At 49.1% G+C, this 23,907-nt stretch overlaps 2 protein-coding genes across 4 annotated transcripts in view; one reads left to right on the top strand and one right to left on the bottom strand.

Annotated features, from left to right (window-relative positions):
* APTX (aprataxin) overlaps positions 1-3,282 on the bottom strand; it is a 33,122-nt gene extending 29,840 nt beyond the window's left edge. For all 3 annotated transcript variants that reach the window (XM_054031350.1, XM_054031352.1, XM_054031353.1), the window contains exon 1: positions 3,192-3,282. The gene's annotated coding sequence lies outside the window, so the exon portion shown is untranslated. The remainder of the gene's footprint in view (positions 1-3,191) is intronic.
* Positions 3,283-3,460: 178 nt separating this feature from the next.
* Positions 3,461-21,938, top strand: DNAJA1 (DnaJ heat shock protein family (Hsp40) member A1). The gene is made up of 9 exons (XM_054031354.1): positions 3,461-3,547; positions 3,920-4,061; positions 4,353-4,530; positions 4,983-5,087; positions 5,287-5,514; positions 9,931-10,045; positions 16,365-16,480; positions 19,904-20,004; positions 20,621-21,938. Exons 2-9 carry the CDS (start codon positions 3,930-3,932, stop codon positions 20,837-20,839), a joined length of 1,194 nt encoding a protein of 397 aa, XP_053887329.1. The 5' UTR covers positions 3,461-3,547; positions 3,920-3,929; the 3' UTR covers positions 20,840-21,938.
* Positions 21,939-23,907: the final 1,969 nt, after the last annotated feature.

Raw genomic sequence — 23,907 nt, 5'->3', positions numbered from 1 at the left:
TTGTGTTTGGCTAATGCAGATCTTCCAAAAAGGGATCCACAATCTTGATCTGCAGACATCAAGCGAGGGAGAATTCACCATTTCCATTGGTGTTTGTTCCAATAGTTATTCTAAATTTGTGTCTTAATATTTATTTTAATTAGTCAGGTGTCAGTTTCCAGCCTCTCTCTGCTAGATTAGAGTCCTCTAGTACCCGGTATTTTCTCCCCATTAAGGTACTTATACACTAATAAAGTCACCTTTCTATCTTCTTATTGTTAAATTAAAGAGCCTGAGCATTTTATGTCTCTCATTGTAAGGCATTTTCTCCAGACCTCAAAGCTTTGTTACTGGCTTTTTTCTGCACCCTCTCCAATTTTTCAACATCCTTGTTAAAATGTGGACAACAGACCTGGATGCAGTATTCCAGTATTGGTCTCACCAGTGCTGTATACAGAAGTAAAATGACTCCCTTACTCCTATTCACTATTCCCAACATCACACTGAGATCTCACATTCAGTTGCTTGTCCACTATATAGTCCCTACTTCCTTTTCAGGAAAATTGCTTTCCAGGATATAGGTCCGCATTCTATAGGGTTGACCTGTAGTCTCTGATCCTAGATGTATACCTTTGCATTTGGCTGCATTAAAACATGTTTTGTTTGAATGGGCCCAGCTTACCAAGTGATCCAGACGGCTCTGTCTGACAGGCCTGTCCTTAGAATTATTTACTACTTTGCCAATTTTTGTCAACTGAAAATTTTATCAGTATTGATTTTATATTTACTTCCAGATCAATACTGAAAGTATTGAATGGCATTGGGCCTAGCACTGATCCCTGAGAACCCCACTTCTTTTAGCAGTGAAGACGTAGCTAACATGAGTGCAATGGGTCTTTTGGAGGGTTAATGGTGCTCTCTCTCTCTCACACAGCACAGGACAGCAGCATCAGGACTCCTCCCAAGTTACACTGATCCAGTTATACTGCTAAAACCCAACGGGGGACACACTTACAGGAACACCTTTTTGGGGTTAACTTATGAAATTTAAGCTAAACTGAAAAAAAGCCAGAATGAGACTGTCCAAACAGGGGGAGGGGTTATAACAGGATAACTGTTTATATCAGTTTAAATTCACACCTCAACTTACACTGCTATAGCTTGCCAATGTAAGCAATTTAGATCATTTGTTTTTAAAACAGATTTAGGGCTTGTCCACACTGGTACTTTACAGCGCTGCAACTTTCTTGCTCAGGGGTGTGAAAGAACACCCCCCAGAGCGCTGCAAGTTACAGCGCTGTAAAGTGCCAGTGTAGACAGTGCACCAGCGCTGGGAGCTACGCCCCCCATGGAGGTGGTTTTGTGCTGCGATTACACAGCCACCTTAAAGCACTTCCGCGGCAGCACTTTCACATTGCTAGTGAAGACGTGCCCTTAGTGATGTAGTTAAACTGGTGCAAACCTCTGCTTGGACACTTTAAACTTGGTTTAGTTTAAACCTGTTCCTATTCAGCTTAACCTAAACTATAGAACTACAGCAAAGAACTTAGTAGAACTGTCCCATCTGCTCAAGGCCTTAGAATGGGGCAGCTCTGTACAGGCCAGGCCTCAATCACAGCACATTACACATCCACCTTGTACTAAAACAGAACCAGCCCCTCCTCATATACCCCAGCCCCCCTCTCCCCCCTCCTCCTCCACCAGCCCCAGCCCCCCTCCTCCTCCACCAGCCCCAGCCCCCCTCTCCCCCCCTCCTCCTCCAGCCCCAGTCCCCCTCTCCCCCCCCTCCTCCACCAGCCCCAGCCCCCCTCTCCCCCCTCCTCCTCCTCCACCAGCCCCCCTCTCCCCCCCCTCCTCCTCCTCCTCCACCAGCCCCAGCCCCCCTCTCCCCCCTCCTCCTCCTCCACCAGCCCCCCTCTCCCCCCTCCTCCTCCTCCACCAGCTCCAGCCCCCCTCTCCCCCCCTCCTCCTCCTCCAGCCCCAGTCCCCCTCCTCCTCCACCAGCCCCAGCCCCCCTCTCCCCCCTCCTCCTCCACCAGCCCCAGCCCCCCTCTCCCCCCCTCCTCCTCCACCCCCAGCCCCCCTCCTCCTCCACCAGCCCCAGCCCCCCTCTCCCCCCCTCCTCCTCCACCAGCCCCAGCCCCCCTCTCCTCCCTCCTCCTCCTCCACCAGCCCCCCTCTCCCCCCTCCTCCTCCTCCTCCACCAGTCCCAGCCCCCCTCTCCCCCCTCCTCCTCCACCAGCCCCCCTCTCCCCCCTCCTCCTCCTCCACCAGCCCCAGCCCCCCTCTCCCCCCTCCTCCTCCTCCTCCACCAGCCCCAGCCTCCCTCTCCCCCCCTCCTCCAGCCCGTCCCCCTCCCCCCCTCTCCCCCCCTCCTCCACCAGCCCCAGCCCCCCTCTCCCCCCCTCCTCCAGCCCGTCCCCCTCTCCCCCTCCTCCTCCTCCACCAGCCCCCTCTCCCCCCCTCCTCCTCCTCCACCAGCCCCAGCCCCCCTCTCCCCCCTCCTCCACCAGCCCCCCTCTCCCCCCCTCCTCCTCCACCAGCCCCAGCCTCCTCCCCCCTCCTCCTCCTCCTCCTCCTCCACCAGCCCCCCTCTCCCCCCCTCCTCCTCCTCCTCCACCAGCCCCAGCCCCCTCTCCCCCCCTCCTCCTCCACCAGCCCCAGCCCCCCTCTCCTCCCTCCTCCTCCTCCACCAGCCCCCCTCTCCCCCCTCCTCCTCCTCCTCCTCCTCCACCAGTCCCAGCCCCCCTCTCCCCTCCTCCTCCTCCACCAGCCCCCCTCTCCCCCCTCCTCCTCCTCCACCAGCCCCAGCCCCCCTCTCCCCCCTCCTCCTCCTCCTCCACCAGCCCCAGCCTCCTCCCCCCCTCCTCCTCCTCCACCAGCCCCAGCCCCCCTCTCCCCCCCTCCTCCAGCCCGTCCCCCTCTCCCCCCCCTCCTCCTCCTCCTCCTCCACCAGCCCCCTCTCCCCCCCTCCTCCTCCTCCACCAGCCCCAGCCCCCCTCTCCCCCCTCCTCCACCAGCCCCCCTCTCCCCCCCTCCTCCTCCACCAGCCCCAGCCTCCTCCCCCCTCCTCCCCCCTCCTCCTCCTCCACCAGCCCCCCTCTCCCCCCCTCCTCCTCCTCCTCCTCCTCCACCAGCCCCAGCCCCCCTCTCCCCTCCTCCTCCAGCCCCATTTACAAACCTCCCCTCCCTCCAACTCCCCCTTCACAAACCTCCTCACCCCGCCCCTCCCCCCAAGGAAAAGCCAGTTACGCTCTCGGGGCCCTCATCAGACGCCGGGGCGTGGCTCGCAGGGCACGCTGGGAGCTGTAGTCTCGCAGGCGGGCCCCGGAGGGACGAGGAGAGGTCACGGGCTGTCATTGGCTCTCTCCTCCCCGCATTCCTTTCCCGGCGTTGATTCGTCTTGGGAACAGAGGGGCGGGACTTCCGGGGCGAGGCTTCGCCGGCTACGAAACTCCCCGGATGCGCTGCAGCAGAGACCGGCTCGGAAAGAACTTTCTAGAAAAGTCAGGAGCGGCTCGAGGAGCCGAGACAGACACCCGGAGCCCGCCTAGCCCCCGCCCGCCTGGTGAGTGGCCGCCGCCGCCCCGCTCCCTCCCGCGGCTCCCGGCCCCCGCCCCGCTCCCTCCCGCGGCTCCCGGCCCGTCCCTCCAGTCCCCCGCCCCGGCCCGTCCCGCCCGGCCTCTGCCGCCGCTCCCGGCCCATCTCCCGGCCCCCGCCGCCCCGCTCCCCTCCCGGCCCATCTCCCGGCCCCCCGCCGCCCCGCTCCCCTCCCGGCCCATCTCCCGTGCCCCGCCACCGCCCCGCTCCCTCCCGCGGCTCCCGGCCCGTCCCTCCAGTCTCCCGCCCCGGGCCCCGCCGCCGCTCCCGGCCCATCTCCCGGCCCCGCCCGCCCCCGCGCCGAGGTCCGTGTGCCGGGGCTCACGGTCGGTTCTCGCAGGCCGGCCGCCATGGTGAAGGAGACCACGTACTACGATGTGCTGGGGGTGAAGCCCGGCGCGTCGCAGGAGGAGCTGAAGAAGGCCTACCGCAAGCTGGCGCTGAAATACCACCCCGACAAGAACCCCAACGAGGGCGAGAAGGCAAGTGGCCCTGACCGGCCCCGGGGCGGCGGGCGGGCGGGGGGAGCTGGGCCCCTGCACGTGGGATTGGGTTCCCGACCGGGCTCCCTTTTACGGGCTGTAGAAATGTAGGTCATGTGCATGTAGCTGGAACTGCCTAACATCCAGGGGGGGTGGAGTTTCCAGTGCACCTACAAGCCTCCAAAGAGGTTTAGTGTTAAGCAGTTTATTCCTAGTAGTTATTGGAGGGATACTGGTGAGTTGCAATGTAGTCACTATCGCTTAACACTTATTCTGATCTGTTTCTTACAGTTCAAGCAGATTTCTCAAGCATATGAAGTACTTTCTGATCCCAAGAAAAGAGAGTTGTATGACAAAGGTGGTGAACAGGCTATTAAAGAGGGTGGTACTGGCAGTAGTTTTGGGTCACCCATGGATATTTTTGATATGTTCTTTGGAGGAGGTGAAGAATGCAGAGAGATGAGGAGAGGTAATTTGACCACTTTTCTGTGATATTACCTAAAGTGACCATTTACTATTAAAGTATTTACTGTAGAATATGTAACTGTTCAGAGTATGGTGTAAGATTAGACACTGACTGCTGTGTAATACACAGGGGAGAGGGATAGCTCAGTGGTTTGAGCATTGGCCTGCTAAACCCAGGGTTGTGAGCTCAATCCTTGAGGGGACCACTTGGGGATCTGGGGCAAAATCAGTACTTGGTCCTGCTAGTGAAGGCAGGGGGCTGGACTCCATGACCTTTCAAGGTCCCTTCCAGTTCTAGGAGATGGGATATCTCCATTAATTTATTTATTTATTTATTACTTTTTACAAACTGAACAGTGGTGGTGTTAATGCTGTGCAACAGTGTCTAAAATGATTAGAAACCATATCTGGTTCCAAGCGAATGACATTTTAGGTAAAACGTTATGCTCTTTACAGGTAAAAATGTTGTTCATCAGTTGTCAGTAACTTTGGAAGACTTGTATAATGGTGCAACAAGGAAACTGGCTCTGCAGAAGAATGTGATCTGTGACAAATGTGAAGGTATGTTAATGTTTACTGTTTTTTTGTTTTTCAAATAACTGAATATTGGAATTAAAATTTTTTCATTTGGGTTTAAAGAAACCATCTAAATCCAGGGTAATTTTGTTCTAGGTAAATTGTAAATGTACTTCTAGTTTTAAGTTCCTTTTAGAGATAAGCCAAAATCAATTCTAATTTGACTTTGCTGTCTTGTCATCAGGCCGAGGTGGTAAGAAAGGTGCAGTAGAATGCTGTCCCAATTGCAGAGGTACAGGCATGCAAATACGAATTCACCAGATAGGACCAGGAATGGTTCAGCAAATCCAGTCTGTGTGCATGGAATGCCAGGGACATGGGGAGCGTATCAGTCCTAAGGACAGGTGTAAAAGCTGCATTGGAAGGAAGATTGTTCGAGAGAAGAAGATTCTAGAAGTTCATATTGATAAAGGTAAAGCCTTCAGGGAGAACTTGGCTGAGTTTTGTAATGTCTTAATAGATTTGTATTAACCTTGGATTTGCATTATACAAATTTCAGTAATTGAAAAAGAGCTATTACCCAGTGGCAGTGTTACATGCACATTAAAATGCGTAGCAATAGTGTTGCTTACTGTTAAATGGTAAAACATGTGCAGAGCTCTAAAGGGTAGATTTGGCTTCAAATACATACATCTTCATGGCTAATGTCAGTGCAAATTACTGCTCACTGCTCTTTGAGCTCTGGTCAAGTGAAAAATTCTCTAAGCATTAACTTGACTACACCTAGTGTCATGTTAGTTGCATATTGATTACTGGATATGCAAACAGTGGATTGATTCACAATGAAGAGAAACTGACAAGCAGACTAATACCAGAATGCTGACTAATTACTGACATTTTTTAAAATAAAACTAGTAAGTGGAACACTTGGTGATGAATTAAGTTGCTTTAGTATTACTCCTTTAGGAATTCTGTGCCCAAAAATTCTGTGCACAATATTAAGATTCTGCAAACTTTTTGTCTATAAATAAATAGAGGCTCCAGCATGGCAGTGGGGAGCACAGGCCCCTGGCTGCATGGAGGTGGGAGATCATCCTGCAGTCCCCATTTCCCCCCACCCTCCCAGACAGGGACTCAGCAGTGAGGCTGCACTTGACCCTGACACAATGCAAGGGCTAGGGCTGCCCCACGAACACCCCTGGGGCCCTGCCTCTCTCTGCCACCAGGTGTAGGCAGGCTCAGCCCAGCAGGATCAAAGTGTGGGGGGGCTTAGTGTAGGGCAGTCTTGGTGCTGGCAACTCAGTGGGGGATCTGGATTCACACAGGCTCGTTCGGAGTGCAGGGGCAATGGGACTCCATGGGGGGGGAGGGGTTCAAGTGAAAGTATATGGGGGGGCAGCTGCTGCCAAGGGGCTATTGTATGCCAGGCTCCTTCTTCTCCCTCCTTTCCCTTCATTCCCTTTTCCTTCCACCCCTGCCCCACTTCAGGTATTCACCATTGTACAGAAAACAGGATGGCTCCCAGCACATAGAAGGGGGGCACTAGGACCCAGGAGGCGATGTCCAGCTGCAGAGTCAGCTAGCCTTTGTGGAACCCTCTTTTACCTGGGCAGCTCTGTGTGCTTGCAGAAATGGAGGGGGGGCAGTGGCACATGACCCTGTATGTCTCCCCAAACTGCACCATGGGCATCCCCCAGCCCTATGCCCACCATGTAGATTTACCTCTCCGCTAGCTGCTCCAGAAACCCCAGTGGCACATGACCACTCTTGCAGCTTCCCTTTGCTTCACCGTCACTTTCTTCAGGGAAGCAAATAAATTTGCAGGGGCGGTGCAGAATTCTCCCCAGGAAAATAACGTTTTCACTAGTCTTGAGGATTGTACAGATCCTGGTCATTCTACTGTATCTCAGTAAGCAAAACCAGATCTGCTAAAATTTGTGGTGTAAAAATAATGTTAAGCCTGTAATGCAGGGGTGGCCACCCTGAGCCTGAGAAGGAGCCAGAATTTACCAATGTACATTGCCAAAGAGCCACAGTAATATCCGCAGCCCCTTGCACTCCCAGCGCCTCCCAACCACCAGCAACCCTGCCGATCAGCGCCTCCTGCTTCCTCCCCGCACCCTCCCAGTCAGCTGTTTCATGGCATGCAGGAGGCTCTGGGGGGGGGAAGCAAGGGCATGGCAGGCTCAGGGGAGAGGGTGGGAAGGGGTGGAGTGGGGGCAGGGCCTGTGGCAGAGCCAGGGATTGAGCAGTGAGCACCCCCGGCACATTGGGGCTGGAGCTACAGGCGCCAACTTTCCCAGAGTCGGTGCCTATACAAGGAGCTGCAAAATCTCTTCTGAAGAGCCACATGTGGCTCCAGAGCCACCCCTGCTGTAATGCTCCGAACTCAATCTGTTAAGCAGTCCTAACAGTCTTGCTCCAGGTGCTACTGACCTACACTGGCTTGAACAATATCTGGCAAAGTTAACCAGCAGAGTTCACTACACACTGTCCTCGGAGGTAGGGGATTGGGAAAGGCCATATTGTGCAGGCAGATGCAAGAAGCTTCTATTGCTGAATAGGCCTTGTCAAAAGCTGGTCAGTACTGGCTGTGGAAGAACTTGAGCAGTCAAATGTTAACCACTTCACAAGCATGCAGCATACTACTACCAACTGGCTGCTGTGCCTGACCCTCCCAGTAAATGCATTCTACATAGACACTCAGTCTCTGTAATATGCCCAGAATTTTAAAGGAGGGAGAATATTGAAGCAACAGTTTCAGGGGGCAGGAAATGCAGAAATTGGCACTAAGATACATGCAACACTTCCAGGATCTAGTATCTTCATCTTGAACGATTCAGACCTAAATTTGTTCTTATTACATGGTTGAAGCATGCGGGCCTCCAGGGTGCAGAGGGCTTTTCCTTAGTGCCTAAGGGAGTTGCATGCCTTTTGACAATACCACCCTGAATCTCTACACTGTTGCCATATCTTTACAATTTGGCAGTTTGCTGTCAACTCAGCTGGTGTTGAGTAAACCTTTCTGGACAAGTATCCACATCACCACAAATTACTGTGCTTAACACTGCTGACAGTCTCCAAAGCCAGGGTCCGAGTTCTGACTTGAGCATCCAGTCAGGATTGAATACTGGTAATACAGTATGGCAAAGACTACACTACTGCCTGTGTGGTCACTTCATGTATGAATAGAGAACTTCAGCATATAGTATGAAGTCCTAAAACACAAGCTTAAATTACTGTAGGATTCCACTTTCTTGCACTTGATTAAAATTCATTTCTGTGCTTGACTGTTTCTAGACTGACTGTCCATACACTGAGACAAGGTGGGTGAGGTAATCTCTTAATGAACCAACTTCTGGGAGGGTGGGAGACAGGCTTTCCAGTTTACACAGAGCTGCCTTTTTTTTCCCCCCCCCCCCCCCCCCCCCCCCCCCCCCCCAGGCGTATACATCTCTATGCATTGTTTTGCAGACTACTTCAAAGTCTGAGCACGGGGTGGCAAGCTTTTTGGGCCAAGGGCCATATCTGGGTGGGGAAATTGTATGCAGGGCTGGGGTGTGGGAGGGGGTGCGGTGTGCAGTAGGGGTGCAGGCTGTACGAGGGGGCTCAGAGCAAGGGTGTGGACTGCAGGAGGAGGCTCAGGGCAGGGGTTTGGGGTGCAAATGTAGGATGGCTCCGGCGCAGCACCGCCACGCACCGGGGCCAGGGCAGGCTCCCTGCACACCTGCCCTGTCCCTGGCCCCGTGCCACTCCCAGAAGCTCTGTGACCCCTGGGGGGGGGCGGAGGGCTCTGCGTGTGCTGCCCTTGCTGCACCTCCAGGTACCTCCCCCAAAGCTCCCATTGGCCATGGTTCCCCATTCCCGGCCAATGGGAGCTGCTCGGGGGGGGGGGGGGCGGTGCCTGGAGGCCATGTACAGAGCCTCTTCCCCCCTCCCCCCCCCCCCCCCCCCGCCTGGGGGCGGCAGGGACTTGGTGCTGTGGGCTGGATCCAAAGCCCCAAGGGGCTAGATACAGCCCACGGGGCCGTAGTTTGCCCACCCCAACAGCATCTGGACAAGCAGATATCAAAAGCATGGGTGGGGGGGGGGGTGCTTGGGCCCTGCCCTCACCCTGCGTATTCCCCACTTCTTCCCACCCTGTTCTGCCCGCTCCTTCCCTCCTCCAGTGCTTCTTATTGTCAAAAGCTGGTGCATGGTGGGTGGGAGGGAGGGGATGTGGGTGCTGAGCACCTGCTAATCTTCTCCTCCCTCTCACCCCCCCCTCCCCCCCGTGGGTTCTCTGATCAGTAGACTATTCCACCAGAGTTGTAATGAAGTGACTTAGAGGTGCTAAATCAGAAAAGCAGGGTGTTACCCCGAAAGGAAAGACCTGCCTGGTTGTGTAGCAGTGGCTTTTTGATGTGTGAGAGAACTGGAGGCCTTATGTAAGAAGGCTTCGTATTCACACACTTACAGCATCAAAATCATGCTTAATCCTAGTAGCTCTGCAGCAGTTATGTACAAAACAGCCAGTAGGTGGAAATACAGGGGGGCTTTAAGCAAACCACTTGGGACTGTGATGGTTGTAAGTAGTCATCTCTGCTGTTCTGCTTTCATTGAGGAGTGACCTTTATAGGTGGCAATCCTGACTGGACTTGGGCTGCTTGACAACTAAGCTGAGTGTGCCTAGCAATTCAATATGCTGCCATAGCCCGGATTGCCTTTATGCAAGGCTCTGGAAATGTAGCTGGTTAGTCATGTGTAGTGCTTTGGAGGGGGAGAAGTAGTTGTAATTGGTAGGTTCTGAGATTGCATCTGTTTTGTAGCACAGGTTAGAGCCTGCTAAAGTGATGCTATTTTTGTATTGTAGATATTTAAATTCTAATTACATGTGCCTTTGCAATAGGAATGAAGGATGGTCAGAAGATAACATTTCATGGGGAAGGGGACCAAGAACCAGGACTAGAGCCAGGTGACATCATTATTGTCTTGGATCAAAAAGACCATTCAACATTTACAAGGTAAAGATCTAGCTGAAAGTACTATGCTCACATACTTCTGGACCACACAGAAGCATCAAGCGTGACACATTAGGACTGGGTTATTCCTTCCAATAGGTATTTAAACTCAACCAGCTCTATCCAACTAGACTTCAATTGTTGTAAGCTGGCTTAGAGTCAAGGAATAGGCCAAGTATTCATCTTAGAGCAGTGATTCCCAAACTGTGGAGAAACACTGAGGGACAGGGTATGCAGTGGGGCCCCAGCTGTTGCTGAGCCAACTGTGCAGTAAAGGGGGGGCACAGACAGATTCTATTACAGGGGGGTGGGGAGCTCAACAGGAAGAGTTTGGGCACCACTGTTGAGTTTCAGAATATTTGCAGAGATACCTGTTCAATTAGTCTTATAGCTGTCATTGCACTTGTTGCTTTGCAGATGTAAGATCTCTCCAAATGGCTTATAGACCAACCAAAGAGTGGGTAGTTGGGAGTAGGCTATTACAGAAATCAGAGTCAGAATCATGAGTTTCCATGAGTGTTCAGCACGTGCCTTCATGCTGACTTGCTCTGAATCTGCGGCGATTATTGCAAGATGTTATCAAATATCAATCTACTCCATTAGCTGTCTTTTCAAGCTACTTCTTTGCTAAGCCATAGCTGTTAAACAGACAACCAAGCCTGGTTTCAAGAAAAATAGACTCAGACCTGAGGTTTAGTTTCTTGTCCATGTGGATCCTGCTTCTGGTGCCCATGCTCATCAAACTTGCGAGATTAGAATCTTTTGACCAGCATTGTCTGAGGTGGTGCCTATGTACTGCATGTCTCTTCTCCCCCACTGCCCCACGCCCCCCCTTTTCGTCTGGAGGGCATATTAAGCAGAACAGCCACAACTATCTTTCAGTTGCTCTCACCAGTGGCAGGGAGATGGAACTCAGTGGTGTCTGCCTGGTGCCCTGTAGTACCTTTTTTAAAATCAATTTTGTAAATACTAACACTGTTAGTTACAGGATCTTCTTTACCCTGTTGACAGTCCCTTTGTTTTCTTTTAAACTACTTGGCACCAAGGCACCCTCCTACCTAATGGCAAAGCCTAAGCCCTCTAGTCTCAGTCCACACCTATTGTGGGATGGACTTATCCCACTATCTGAATCCCATTTGGTCTCTTCTGTTTGGGCAAGAGCCATGTTCTGAACCATTACTCTTATGGGCCGTTCTTTCCCCAACAGAACTTATTGCTTCAGAGATACTTGGCTAATGTGCTATGTGGTGGAGCAGCTCAAGGGGAACACTTATTTGAAAAGACCTGCCTCTAGCTGCAAAAGGGACTTCTCTCCCAGAGATCCCACTTCCTCAGCACCCAGTAAGTAGGGACTCTACCCTAAAGGCTCAAGTTATTGAGAGAGGGGCTGCAACCCCTTCAGTCAGCCATCCTTTGTCTTCCAAACAGCACCAGCTGGACACTTGGCACCAAAGTCTGCTACTGCATCAAGGCAGGACAGAGCTGAGCAGTGCTCTAAGGGCAACTCAGTGCTGATATTATTCTAAACTGAGCACAGAGCCTGATAATCAGCTTCCTAGCCTAGGGTTCTTTACCTTACTCTGCGAGCAGCCTGTGGAACGAAGTCCACTCCGGTACTGGCAGAATTCTCAGTGGGTCAGACTCCCTCATGTTGGGTCTGGTACTGGTTCCAGAGTCCTTATGCTACTGGCAGACTTCTTACTGACTATTGACACTTCACCCCTAGCACCAACCCCAGTATGCAACCAAAATTAATCTTTTGGTACCAGTATTTCCCCTTATCCTACCACTGAGGTCAGCACTAACCCCTAGAACAGATTTGCTGTTCATCTTTCCCTGCACACTTTCTGCCGAATCAGGCCCTTCACCAGCGCCCCCTCAATCACGCCAACCAACTTCAGGGGTTAACGCAGGCTCCTAAATCCCCCAGAACATGTTGACATCCCTTTGCAGACATCACTTTGGGCATCAGCGTCTTCTTGATCTGATCCCTTCAGCTTCCCACCCTTGCCTTATTGGACATTCTGGGGGCCCCATCAGGGCAGTGAATTTGACTTGATCTGAACAAAACCTTTTTCATGGAGTTGCTGGTGATGCAACCTGTTTAGGTGTTTGCCTGGCTCTAGCCATGCCTGTCTCCGATTAAGACAGCCCATTCCATGACTCCAGCCATCAACACAATAAGGGCATTCTGCTTACAATCCACAGGGATTCTAGAGAAGTCCAAACAACTATCAAAGAGCTCTCCATTGACTGATAATCTGTTAGCTCCTGCAAGGATGAGTTACATACCCTAAAGGGGCACAGGACCTGCTGTCAGGAGAAAACATGTAATGTATCCAGGCTAGTTCAGATAGAACTTTCTCCCATTGGCACCAAAAGGTGCTCATTATTCCATGTCTCACTTTTTCCCTCAGAGCCCCCTCCCTTCCCAACAGCTGGTTTCTCAGTTGGGTTCAGATCCATGTATCAGTCCCACTAGAGCATCCTTATGTCTACCCCATTTTTGGTTCCTGCATTTCCTATTTTTCTCAGGCATGGGCTGGGATTGCTACAGACCAGTGGAAAACCTACATCTCTTTTAATCTACAATTCCAGTCCTGGCCCCTCACCTCCCCACTTCCCTGCTCCTCTTAAGGGACCTACCTTACATGACAACCTGAGGGATAGTTGATGTGGAATCCTTGCATCATAAGTACTCAGGAGTTCAGAGGGAAAGGTTTCTATTCCTGATACTTCCATATCCCCAAAGAACAAGGGATGCATCTTGTGCTGGACCTGAGATGACTAGACAAACATGCACAGCACTTACATGATGACTTTTGACAGACCTCACCTCCACTATCTCCAAGGCTAGTTGAGGTCTGTTTATGACCCCGTCAAACAGCATATGGGGACACACTTCATGGTCCTAATAGGAGTAGGATTACTAGCTTCCCTAAACTGGATGATGACCTTGATAGTGTGCAAGAGGTACCATTCTGTAATCTGTACCTTACTGCACACTGCAACACTGATTACAGATGCATCCATGGCAAGTTGGAGAGGCCCATCTAAACCACCTGCAAGTTCAATACATGTAACTTTGGAAAGAATCCTCAGTCCACTTCAGTGTGCTATAACTCCAGACCAAGTGGACTACCCTCCAGAGCCTTTGTACTGCTACTGGAAGGAACTACTGTAGAGATCTGACAGACAACACCTCTACAATGTATATCCACAGGTGGGGGTGCCAACTCACCCCCTCCTCCCCAACTTGTCAGGAAGCAATTGTCCTGTGAAGATGGAACCACTTCCACATCCTGGCAGGTGAAGTGCCATGGAGCCAAGAACAAACAATGGAACAGATTTCTTCACCAGACACTACTCAGCCAACCATTAATGGTCACTGGAGACTTGTTCTCAAGCCTAGCAAATGACTCCCTGTGATAAAATAAGTTTAGAAAGGTGGTAAGCCAGTCCTTGGTCTCCCAAAAGGTTGAGAAACACTGACCTAGACCATCCCTGATAGACCTGTTTGTTGCAATGCCCACAGTTTTGCTCCAGGGCAGGTGACAGCTAAGACTCCCTCAGCGATGCCTTCCTCGTTCCTTGGTCTCAAGGTCTTTTCTGTGTTTGGTTTGGTTTTTTGTTCCTTTTTTTTTTTTTTTTTTTCCCTCCCCCCTGCCATAGCTCAGAAGGAAGATCTATCAGACTTGCTAGCAGAGTAATTATCCTAGCATCTTGTTGGGCCAGACAGCAACTCGCAGGCCTACTGTATCCATCCACACAGCCACCAACTTCTCTCCCCAGTCTGCCAGACTTATTGTAGGAAACTGGGGGACATTCTCCATCTAGGCCCATCTTTACATCTGACTGTTTGGAAATGGGCTCCCGAAGCCCTACAGACAGGGACTGCTCTACAGAGGTCCAGTAAATACTTACATTGATCTGCAGAGGGCTTCCTCTAAGGAGAAGTTTCTGTCTGGGCTTCACAGCACTCATACTTTAGAAGCCCCTGTTCTTTTTCAAGCTTATATGGTGACTGGTTCTGACCCATCCACTCACTTGTGTGCCACTTCCTGGGACCTATATGTAGTTCTTACGGAACCCCCTTTGAACTCTTATTGAACTGCTCTCTCCGCCATCTTGCATTCAAAACCACCTTTTTGGTGGCTCCCCTGTCTAACAGGAGTTGTATTCAAGCACTGTTGGCAGACCCTCTTAAGTTGTTTTCAATAGGGATATGGTGATGCTGAGATCCCGGAAGTTCCTCACCAGCATGCTGTCAGATTTTCACTTAAATCAAACTGTCAGACTCCTTGCTGTCCTCAGATGAGACAGGCTGAACATGTAGATGTTTCCAGAGCCCTTCTTTCTTCTTCGAGTGATTGCTCAGGGGTGTGTGTGTGTGTGTGTGTGTTTGATACCAGAAGTTTTTCCCTCAGCAGTATACATAGGGGACTAGCTCTTGCGCCCCTGGAGTGGCGCACATATGCCACAGCATATAGGGCACCACCAGTCCCATCCATCCTCAGTTCCTTCTTGCCACCAGTGTCAGTGCATGTAACTGTTGCTGCTTCAGCCAGCACTGTTGCTTCTCGTTCGTTTGAACCCATTTACCTCCTGTGTGTGTATGTTTAGTTTCCCTCTAGTTTGTTTCCTTATTCGTTGGAGACTTGAAGCCCTGTGATCACTGTAAAAGGCCCCCATGCCCATTAGCAATCCACATAACAGTTTACGGTGATTGGGTGAAGGTCCTACTAAGTGCAGAATCTGCAAGTCCTTCAAGCCCAGGATGGAGGAGCATGACATTCACTTGAAAGTACTCCTTATAGAATCTGCCCTTACAGCAAGCCTGCAGACTCCTTTGATGTTCTCTGCCTTGTAGTCCCAGCTAGGGTAACTTTGCCCCTACATGAGGGGGTTGTGAAAATCACAAATGCTCTCTGGCAAACCCCCTCATCCTTGCCTGCGATCTCCAAGAGGGTGGCGTGCAAGAACTTTGTGCCATCCACAGGTGTTAAGTACCTTTTTGTACCCATCCTGTTCCCAGTTCCCTAGTGGTAGAGGCAGTCAGCCCCAAGGAGAGACAGGGTCAACCAGGGATTACCCCCAAGAATAAAGACTCAAGGAGACTAGACTTGTTTGGGCATCAAGTTTATTTGGCCTCTAGTCTACAGTTGCAGTTGGCTAACCATCAGGCCCTCCTAAGCAGCTATGATTTTAATATGTGGCAGGCCATGACCAAGTTCAACAGTGCCCTTCCTGAGGCTTCTAGGAAGGAGTTCCAGACTATCCTGGGTGAGGGCTAGACTGTGGCCAGAGCAACTCTCCAGGCGGCGTTAGACATGGCGAACATTGCCGCCCATACCATGGATGACATCAGTCATCTCATTCAGGGCTTCGTGGCTGCTCCTTGGCGGTCTTTCCTCAGAGGCTCGGCAGTCAATGCAAGACCTCCTTTTCAACAGGCACGCTCTGGTTGCAGAACAGACGGACAATAAACTCAGTGGCCTGAAAGATTCCCGCAGGACCCTGAAAACACTGGACCTGTACGTCCCTGGCCCTTCCTGCGAGCAGTTTAAGCCGCAGCCACCTTGGAGCCAGGGGAGCCACCCTTGGCAGGAGCCTCCCCATAAAAAATCCAGGGACTACAAGATGCATCCGATGAAGTGGGCTGTAGCCCACGAAAGCTTATGCTCAAATAAATTTTGTTAGTCTCTAAGGTGCCACAAGTACTCCTGTTCTTTTTAGGGACTACAAGAGGCGCCCTGGCCACCAACCCCATCTACATCCCAGGCAGACTCAACCCACAGTAAGCAGACAGGCAAGCACCCGTTTTGAGGATACACAAAGGGTGACCTACCAGGATGTTCCCTAGATCCTTCCTCCCATCTGTTTGCCAACCGCCTTTCTTCCTTCCTTCCCTGTGTGGGCGTCGATAACATCGGACTGATGGGTCCTCAATACAGTGGCGCAGGGTTACACCCTTCAGTTACTTTCTACCCCTCCACTCCCCCTTCACACCCTGTCCCTCATGAGTCCTCTCACGCAGGAGGTAGTGGGTCTACTGCAGCTGGGTGTGGTGGAGTTCCCATAAACATCAAGGACCTCAGAGCGGTCAAATCAGGTTAAAGTCTCTTGGGTGGTATACAGCTTCTGTATAATCTTCCTGTAATGAACTAATCTGTGTGGGGAGGAAAGGGTGGACTAACTTCTGGAATAAAATCAGATTTATGCAAAGACATACTAGGCAGTTCTAGTGTTCGCAAAGATTTTTCCCAAAATTTTCAGAGCTCTTGCATGTGATGTATGTATTCAAATATAAACTGTTCTGTAGGCGAGGTGAAGACCTGTTCATGTGCATGGACATACAGCTGGTTGAGGCACTGTGTGGCTTTCAGAAACCTATTGCAACGCTGGATAACAGAACTATAATTATTACCTCTCATCCTGGTAAGTGTGTTTAAAAGTATTGCTGTTAAACCTGTGCAGCTAGCAAATTATCCTTGAGTTCTCCAGTTGTATAGTAAAGGGACCAAAAGAGCATTTCAAGTATCTAAAAATTGTGGGCCAGAAAGTGTAAATCTCTTGTTCAAAGTCTTGTACTGTAAAAACACTCTACTTAATCTTTAAGTTTTAACTAGTATGTTCTGGTGGATGAAGCATTGGATTAATAACTCAAACTAATGAAAGATGCGACTTGTACACCATGATGTACAACTTTCATAACTAACTTCACTCCACTCCACAACAGATAAGACCATATTACATGCACGGCTGTTTCTAACTTAACTTGACTAGATATGTGGGGGGAATTTACGAAGGCCCCAACTCCTGTGAAAACTGGAATTCTTGAGCTCAGAATTCATGGAATAGTCTCTGTTCAGTCAGAACATACTGCATAAGAGCGCTTCTTTCAGGATGCATGAACAAACAATTGCATATGTATGCAGTGGTGATGTAGCTGTGTTGGCCCCAGGATATTAGAGACATGGTGTGTGAGGTAATGTTCTATTGGATCAACTTGTTGGTGAAGAGACAAGCTTTTGAGCTACACAGAGCTCTTCAGGTCTGGGAAATCTACTCAGGACATATTCTATTTAGCTGTGACACTATCTGTTCAATTTTGTAACTACTTGCCCTAAAACTAAGGGAAGGTGACGTGGCCTGTTAACACCCTTGTAGTCGTAGGTAAGTCTGTCACGGATTCTGGGACTTCTGCAGCGGCTGGTGTGACTGACCCCAGGGCTGCTGGGATAGTCTCATACCACCACCACCACCACCACAGCACCAGTGGCAGTCCTGGGCCACACGCCACTGCCCCAGAGCACCGCAGTGCCCCTGGCTTCCAGCTGCCATGGATCGAGGGGGTACCCCACAGCTCCCAGCAGGGGAAATTCATGGAGTCGCAGCAGCAAAAGTCATGGCCAGGTCACAGCTTCTGTGAATTTTTTGTTTTGCCCATGACCTGTCTGTGACTTTTACTAAGAATGACTATGACAAAATCTTAGCCTTACCCATAACTTAAAGCTTCATTTTAGTCATGGGTATTTTTAGTAAGTCATGGACAGGTCACAGGCCGTAAACAAAAATTCACAGCCCATGGCCTGTCCATGACTTGTACTATATACCCCTTAACTAAAACTTGGGTGGGGGGGGGGTGGTCCAGGGGTGCTGGGGGGTGGCCCAGGGCCCCTGCTGGTGCTGGGGAGGGAGGGGGGGAAGAAAAGTTTGGTGGGGCTCACAAGCTTCCTACTGAGCTCTGCATGTCCTGCAGCTCTGGCCGGCAAAGGGGCTCCAATCACTGTTCCCACTGTAAGTGCTGGTTCTGCAGGCGCAGCTCCCATTGGCTGCGGTTCCCAGCCAACGGGAGCTGCAGAGGCGGGGCTTGCAGGCATTGGCAGTGTGTGGAGCCCCCATCCCCTCCATCTATGCCTGTGGGAGCCTCCTATCCCTAGGTAATTGCCTCCCACAACCCCTTTCCCCTAGCCCTGAGCCACTTCCCACACACCTAAACTACTGCTGGCTCATGGGCTGCCTGGCTCAGGCAGACCCTGAGCTAGCACTGGCTGCTGCAGAATCCAGAGGTCACTGAACCCATGACATCCCTCACCCACACACACTCCCAGCCTGAGTCCTAGGACAAAAAAGGGGATTAATGAGTTACAGATTGTTGTAATGAGCCACAAATCGCATGTCTAATCAATCGGTGACATGAGGTGGGGGGATGGGGGAGTCTAGCAAAGTTATGACAGCATTATGCAGATGTCCTTTGTGGATGACAATTGATGGTGAGTGATCGCTTTGTGAGAACTGTTCACCCACAGATGACAAGGTGTTTTTGTCTTTTTATCACTTTCTTGTGAGAGCTCATTTGAGTGTAATGGGGTGGGAGGGATAGCTCAGTGGTTTGAGCATTGGCCTGCTAAACCCAGGGTTGAGTGTTCAATCCTTGAGGGGGCCACTTAGGGATCTGGAGCAAAAACAGTACTTGGTCCTGCTAGTGAAGGCGGGGCTGGACTCTCTGACTTTTCAAGGTCCCTTCCAGTTCTAGGAGATAGGATATCTTCATTAATTTATAACAATTCTCTCTTGATATTTGGGTGGCCTACTTCTCTGGAGTGTCCTTGTTTGGTGAAAGTGGTTTTCAGCATGTTAAGGTGTGTATCATAGGCTTTCTCCTCAATGCATATTCTGTAGTATCTGAGTGCATGGCTGTAGATAAAAGCCACAGAATATGCTCCAAGGGCCACCCAAATACCCTGAGAGGACCTGATTCAGTACAGAAATAAAAATCCCCTCTGACAGCACACCCCTAGTTGTCACTTACCCTATGCGGGTTCCAGTGTGGGGTGGTATCATTAAACTGCTACAACCCATGCTTGGTCAGGACCCCATCCTGAAAAAGCTTTTCCTGAACCCCTACTTCTGGCCTTCAAGCAACCCCCCCAAGCTCAACAGAAGCAAGCACCCCACAGACCAGGATACCAACTTAAAGCAACACCAGATACAACCAGAACAGACGTATAACAGCTCCCACAACACCCCTTTCAAGATATAGGGGTCCTACACATGCGGTGTACCTCATTCAGTGCACTAACTGCTCTGATTACACTTATGTAGATGAAACCAAACAATCGCTACACTCAAATGAACTCACAGTAAAATGATAAAGTCAAAAACAATCACCTGTGAGTGAACACTTTTTTTTTACAAAGCAATCACTTTCTGACCATTAGTTGTCATCCACAAAGGACACCTGCACAACACTTTCAAAAGATGAGCCTGGGAGCTTAAATTCATGACTTTGCTAGATACTGAAAACCATAGATTGTTTTAATAAGCCACAAATACAGTATCTAACCAATCTGTAACCCACCAATTCTTTTTACCCTCTGACTACAGGGGTGTTAACAGGCCACTTCACCTTGAATGGTCCCTTAGAATATGTGCTATCTGTTTATATTTAGCTGTGACACTAAGAGTACCTTTCCCTGATCTGAAGAAGAGATCTGTGTGGTTTGAAAGCTTGTCTCTTACCAACAGAAGGGCAGGGGGTTGGACTAGATGATCTCCTGAGGTCCCTTCCAACCCTGATATTCTATGAACAGAAGTTGGTCCAATAAAAGATATTACCTCACCCACCTTCTCTCAATTCACATTATATAGCCTTTTAAGACCACTTCTGGATAGAGGAGAGTTGGCACTACCATTTACAGGCAACCAGGTTTTTAGCAGCCTTAATGAAGTGGGATCTGGATCAGTATAGTTTCATAAATCTTAGCCCAGAAAACAGTATGAAAGGGAGTTGAGGGGAGATCACACAAATGTAGCAACTATAATAGCTTATCTTCTGTGCCTGGGTTTTTGCTTTAGGTCAGATCGTCAAGCATGGAGATATTAAATGTGTGCTGAACGAGGGGATGCCAATTTATCGCAGACCATATGAAAAAGGGCGCCTGATCATTGAGTTCAAGGTAAGAGTTCAGTCAGCTTTGTATAGTTAAACATGGCTTAACATTGAACATGGCGGAAACTTGTCTGGTTAAAGTTGACTTCTGTTTCTAACGGGGGCAAGAAGACAGTGAGGCACTCAATCTTTACCTGTTTCTGCATTCAGTTCTGCAAAAGGCTGTGTAAGCTAATCCAGTAGACAGGGTTATACTGCTTAGAATAAAGCTGAAATACTGACCTTTTAAAAAAGTTGTGCCTAAAATAGCATGGAGAGGATCTTGGATGTGGACGCTTTTTTTTTTTTTTTTTTTTTTTTTAAACTACTTTATTGGAACGGTCCTCTTGTAGGCAAAACATAGTGCATAGATGGAGATCTGGAAAACCTGATAATGGAAGGCAGCCAGACTGTATGAGAGGTTGGACAATGAAGTAAAAATGCATTCTACTTGCTAGCTTGGTTTTTTGTTTTATCTGTTTCTGCTTGGGAGCCTAGAGCTATCGAGCCCTAGGACTTTGCTAGGAACGGATGCTTGTAGGAGCAGGGTAGCACACACCTCTCAAAGCAGTAATGATACACTGTGGTGGAGAAAAGACTGTAAAAGCAAAGTTTACGAATGGCCATTCTTACTGATTTTTCAGGTAAACTTCCCAGAGTGTGGCTTCCTCCCCTCTGATAAGCTGTCTCTGTTGGAAAAACTGCTACCTGCAAGGAAGGAAGTGGAAGAAACTGAAGAAATGGATCAGGTAGAGCTGGTGGACTTTGACCCATCTCAAGAAAGAAGACAGCATTACAATGGAGAAGCCTATGAAGACGATGAGCATCATCCTAGGGGTGGTGTTCAGTGTCAGACATCTTAAAATGGCCAGTGAATACCTATTGTGATGCTTGTTTTGTATGCATTAGTGGACGAGTGAAGAACTACAAGCAGCTCACTCTCACTCCTTGCTATTGTTTTGTTTTAATATTCAACCATAGTTGTGTTTTTTAAAACAAGTTAATGAATAAAATCAATAATATTAGAAAACCACACACTGACTTTGCAATTTACGTAAAGTTCAGGTTGCAAGCTCAGCTGAAGTTGACCATGAAGTCAGTCGCCCCTGGCTGCTTGTCTTTATTTCAGACCTTGTAATTCTTGTATTTTAATTGTGTGCAAATGCACTGGCTTAGATTAAGATTGAGTGGTGGTCTTTTAGATTCTATGCCCTGTTAATGAAGTATACCCACGTATTTATTTATAATTCATGTTAAGATCAATTAAAGTTTGTTCTAATCAGACTGTAGACTAACCTGTGACTGTCTTGGATTTGTACTGCTATTCATCAAATCAGGACTTACTCTAATGCAGCTGCCCAGTACTGTACTGATTACCTCACTCTGACAAGGATGCTGTCAATCTTCACATGCCCACTTAAATGCCTGACAGATGCACCAGCTCCCTCAGCCTTCTGGATTTGAGGTTTTACTGATCCTTTTGCTTGCCAGCTTCATTCTTTTGTGACCCACTAGTGGATGAAAAGTGAAGCTTCCTGCTGTTATAAGCACAGGCAACTTGTCAGGCACTAGTGCACAGTGGGACTGCATTAACCTGCCTAATTAAGGAGAGCTAGACTTTTAATCCTATAGTCCTTATTTGTGAGTGAGGCAAGCAGAACTGCACTTGCTATTCTAAATCCCTAAAGTAGTCTCTGCCTACTGATGTGAAGTTTGACCTCCAACTTGATGCATTAAGTTAGAGGAAGTAGCACAGACCCAGTACTGGGGAGTGAAGGTGGAAGATGCATGACCCTGTATAGGGAATTCAATATTAACCAGAAGAGTGGATGACCAATTGAGAGTCCAGTATTTTTATCAAAATTCTCCTTTCTATGTGCATAATCTTAATCTAATTCTTGAAAGATTCTGTATTGTTCCAGTTCTTGTAGGCAAAACTTTTCCAATATAATTACAAAACCATTCAATGGCTCCTGAGACTATTTTGTGGTATGTCTACTTTCAGGCTGGAGGGGGGGAAATGCACAAAGTTTCTGAAAAGGGCTGTGTTCAAGTCAGGTCATGTATTGAAATATGAAGTGGCACATTTTAGTCAAACTACCTACTTAAAATACTCTAGACACACAAGGTGGGTGAAGTAATGTATTTTATTGTACCAACTTTTGGTGGTGCTCCCTGTTGTCTTCAGATTTGTATATTTTCACAAATCTAGCAGATTTACTGATAGTGGCTGTTTCTCATTGTAGAGGTCCAGTAACTGCAGACCCACTCTGTTTATAGATGAATTCAGTTAAAGTTAATGGAGAGTTGTGTTGTATGTTTGTCTGACAACCATACACCTTGAAAAATTTCCTTGCCATTGAATGGGAAAGACATTCCCTGCTAGTTAAGTGAGCAGTGTAATTCAAAGGAGTGAGGAGAGGGCACTGTAGCCACATCACACAAGCTGGTTGAGGGAGGGTCCTTACACTTTGGATGGTATTCAGCACAAAGTAAAAAAAAAAAGATAGTTGTAGTAGCTCTGAGTATATTAAAGGCAGTAGCAAGAGGTTTGCTGTGGAGTAGGACTGTAAACAAGCTGCCGTGCAATAACCTGGAGAAAATAATGTACTTGTTTTTTCCATAGGTGAATCTAAAAGTTGTTAATTTGCTCCACAGCCATTTCTCCTGTAAGATAGTGTATCCATCACTTGTTTGCTTAACTACATATTTCACAGGAACACTTTCATCTGTAATGCTTTCTGGTAATGGAAACAGTTACATGCTGTGACAGGTTGGATCACAGAAACCCCCTTGGGAGCTGCCACCCGATGTGCAAAGACTACCCCTGCTTCTGTTTTCCCTGCCAGCTCAGGACTCCAGCACCCTGTCTTGATGAGCCAGACACTCCCGTCTGGCTCCAGACACAGATCCAGGGGTCTGAATCTCCTGTCCCAAAGCTGCAGGTTTACCTGAAAACAGCTCACAGTAGTGTGCTTGTCTTTAGCACTCAGATGCCCAACTCCCAATGGGGTCTAAACCCAGATAAATCCGTTTTACCCTGCATGAAGCTTATGCAGAGCAAACTCATAAATTGTTCGCCCTCTATAACACTGATAGAGAGATATGCACAGTTGTTTGCTCCCCCAGGTATTAATACATACTCTGAGTAAATTACTAAATAAGTGATTTTTATTAAATACAGACAGTAGGATTTAAGTGGTTCCAAGTAGTAACAGACAGAACAAAGTAAGTCACCAAGCAAAATAAAATAAAATGCGCAAATCTATGCCTAATCAAGCTAAATACAGATAATCTCACCCTCAGAGTAAGTTTCTCAGACTGGACATCTTCCAGGCCTGGGCACAATTCTTTCCCCTGGTACAGCTCTTGTTGCAGCTCAGGTGGTAGCTAGGGGATTCTTCATGATGGCTCCTCTCCCTCTCCACTCCCCTCCACCCCCCCCCCATACACCCCCTGCACAAGGCGGGAACCCCCCATCCCCCTGGGTTTCCATCTCCCCTCACTGGAAGAGCACCAGGTCAAAGATGGACCCCAGTCCAGCCGACACGACCACATGTCACTGCAAGACCCCACCACTCACCCGCCAGCACACACATACACAGGGAGACTCACAGGTAAATACGGCTATCTGCAGACAATGGGAGTCATCAAGATTCCAAACCATCCTTAATGGCCCACACTTTACATAATTACAATAGGCCCTCAGAGTTACATTTTATATTTCTAGTTTTAGATACAAGAGTGGTACATTTCTACAAATAGGATGATCACACTCAGTAGATTATGAGATTTGTAATGATATCTTACAAGAGACCTTTTGCACGAAGCATATCCCAGTTACATTACATTCACTTATATTTTTATCTTATATTTTTATCAAACCATATAGACTGCACAACGTCACACATGCTATGATACATTCTCTGTT

Source organism: Malaclemys terrapin, chromosome 6 (genome assembly GCF_027887155.1).
Source record: "Malaclemys terrapin pileata isolate rMalTer1 chromosome 6, rMalTer1.hap1, whole genome shotgun sequence".
NCBI lineage: Eukaryota > Metazoa > Chordata > Testudines > Emydidae > Malaclemys > Malaclemys terrapin.
This window is presented reverse-complemented; position numbering and strand designations above follow the sequence as displayed.

Excerpts from the sequence above, each read along its gene's own strand:
- DNAJA1 (XM_054031354.1), top strand. The coding sequence starts at position 3,930 with ATGGTGAAGGAGACCACGTACTACGATGTGCTGGGGGTGAAGCCCGGC. Across the intron at positions 4,531-4,982 it reads ATGCAGAGAGATGAGGAGAG|GTAAAAATGTTGTTCATCAG; the intron begins GTAATTTGACCA and ends TGCTCTTTACAG. Across the intron at positions 5,088-5,286 it reads GATCTGTGACAAATGTGAAG|GCCGAGGTGGTAAGAAAGGT; the intron begins GTATGTTAATGT and ends TCTTGTCATCAG.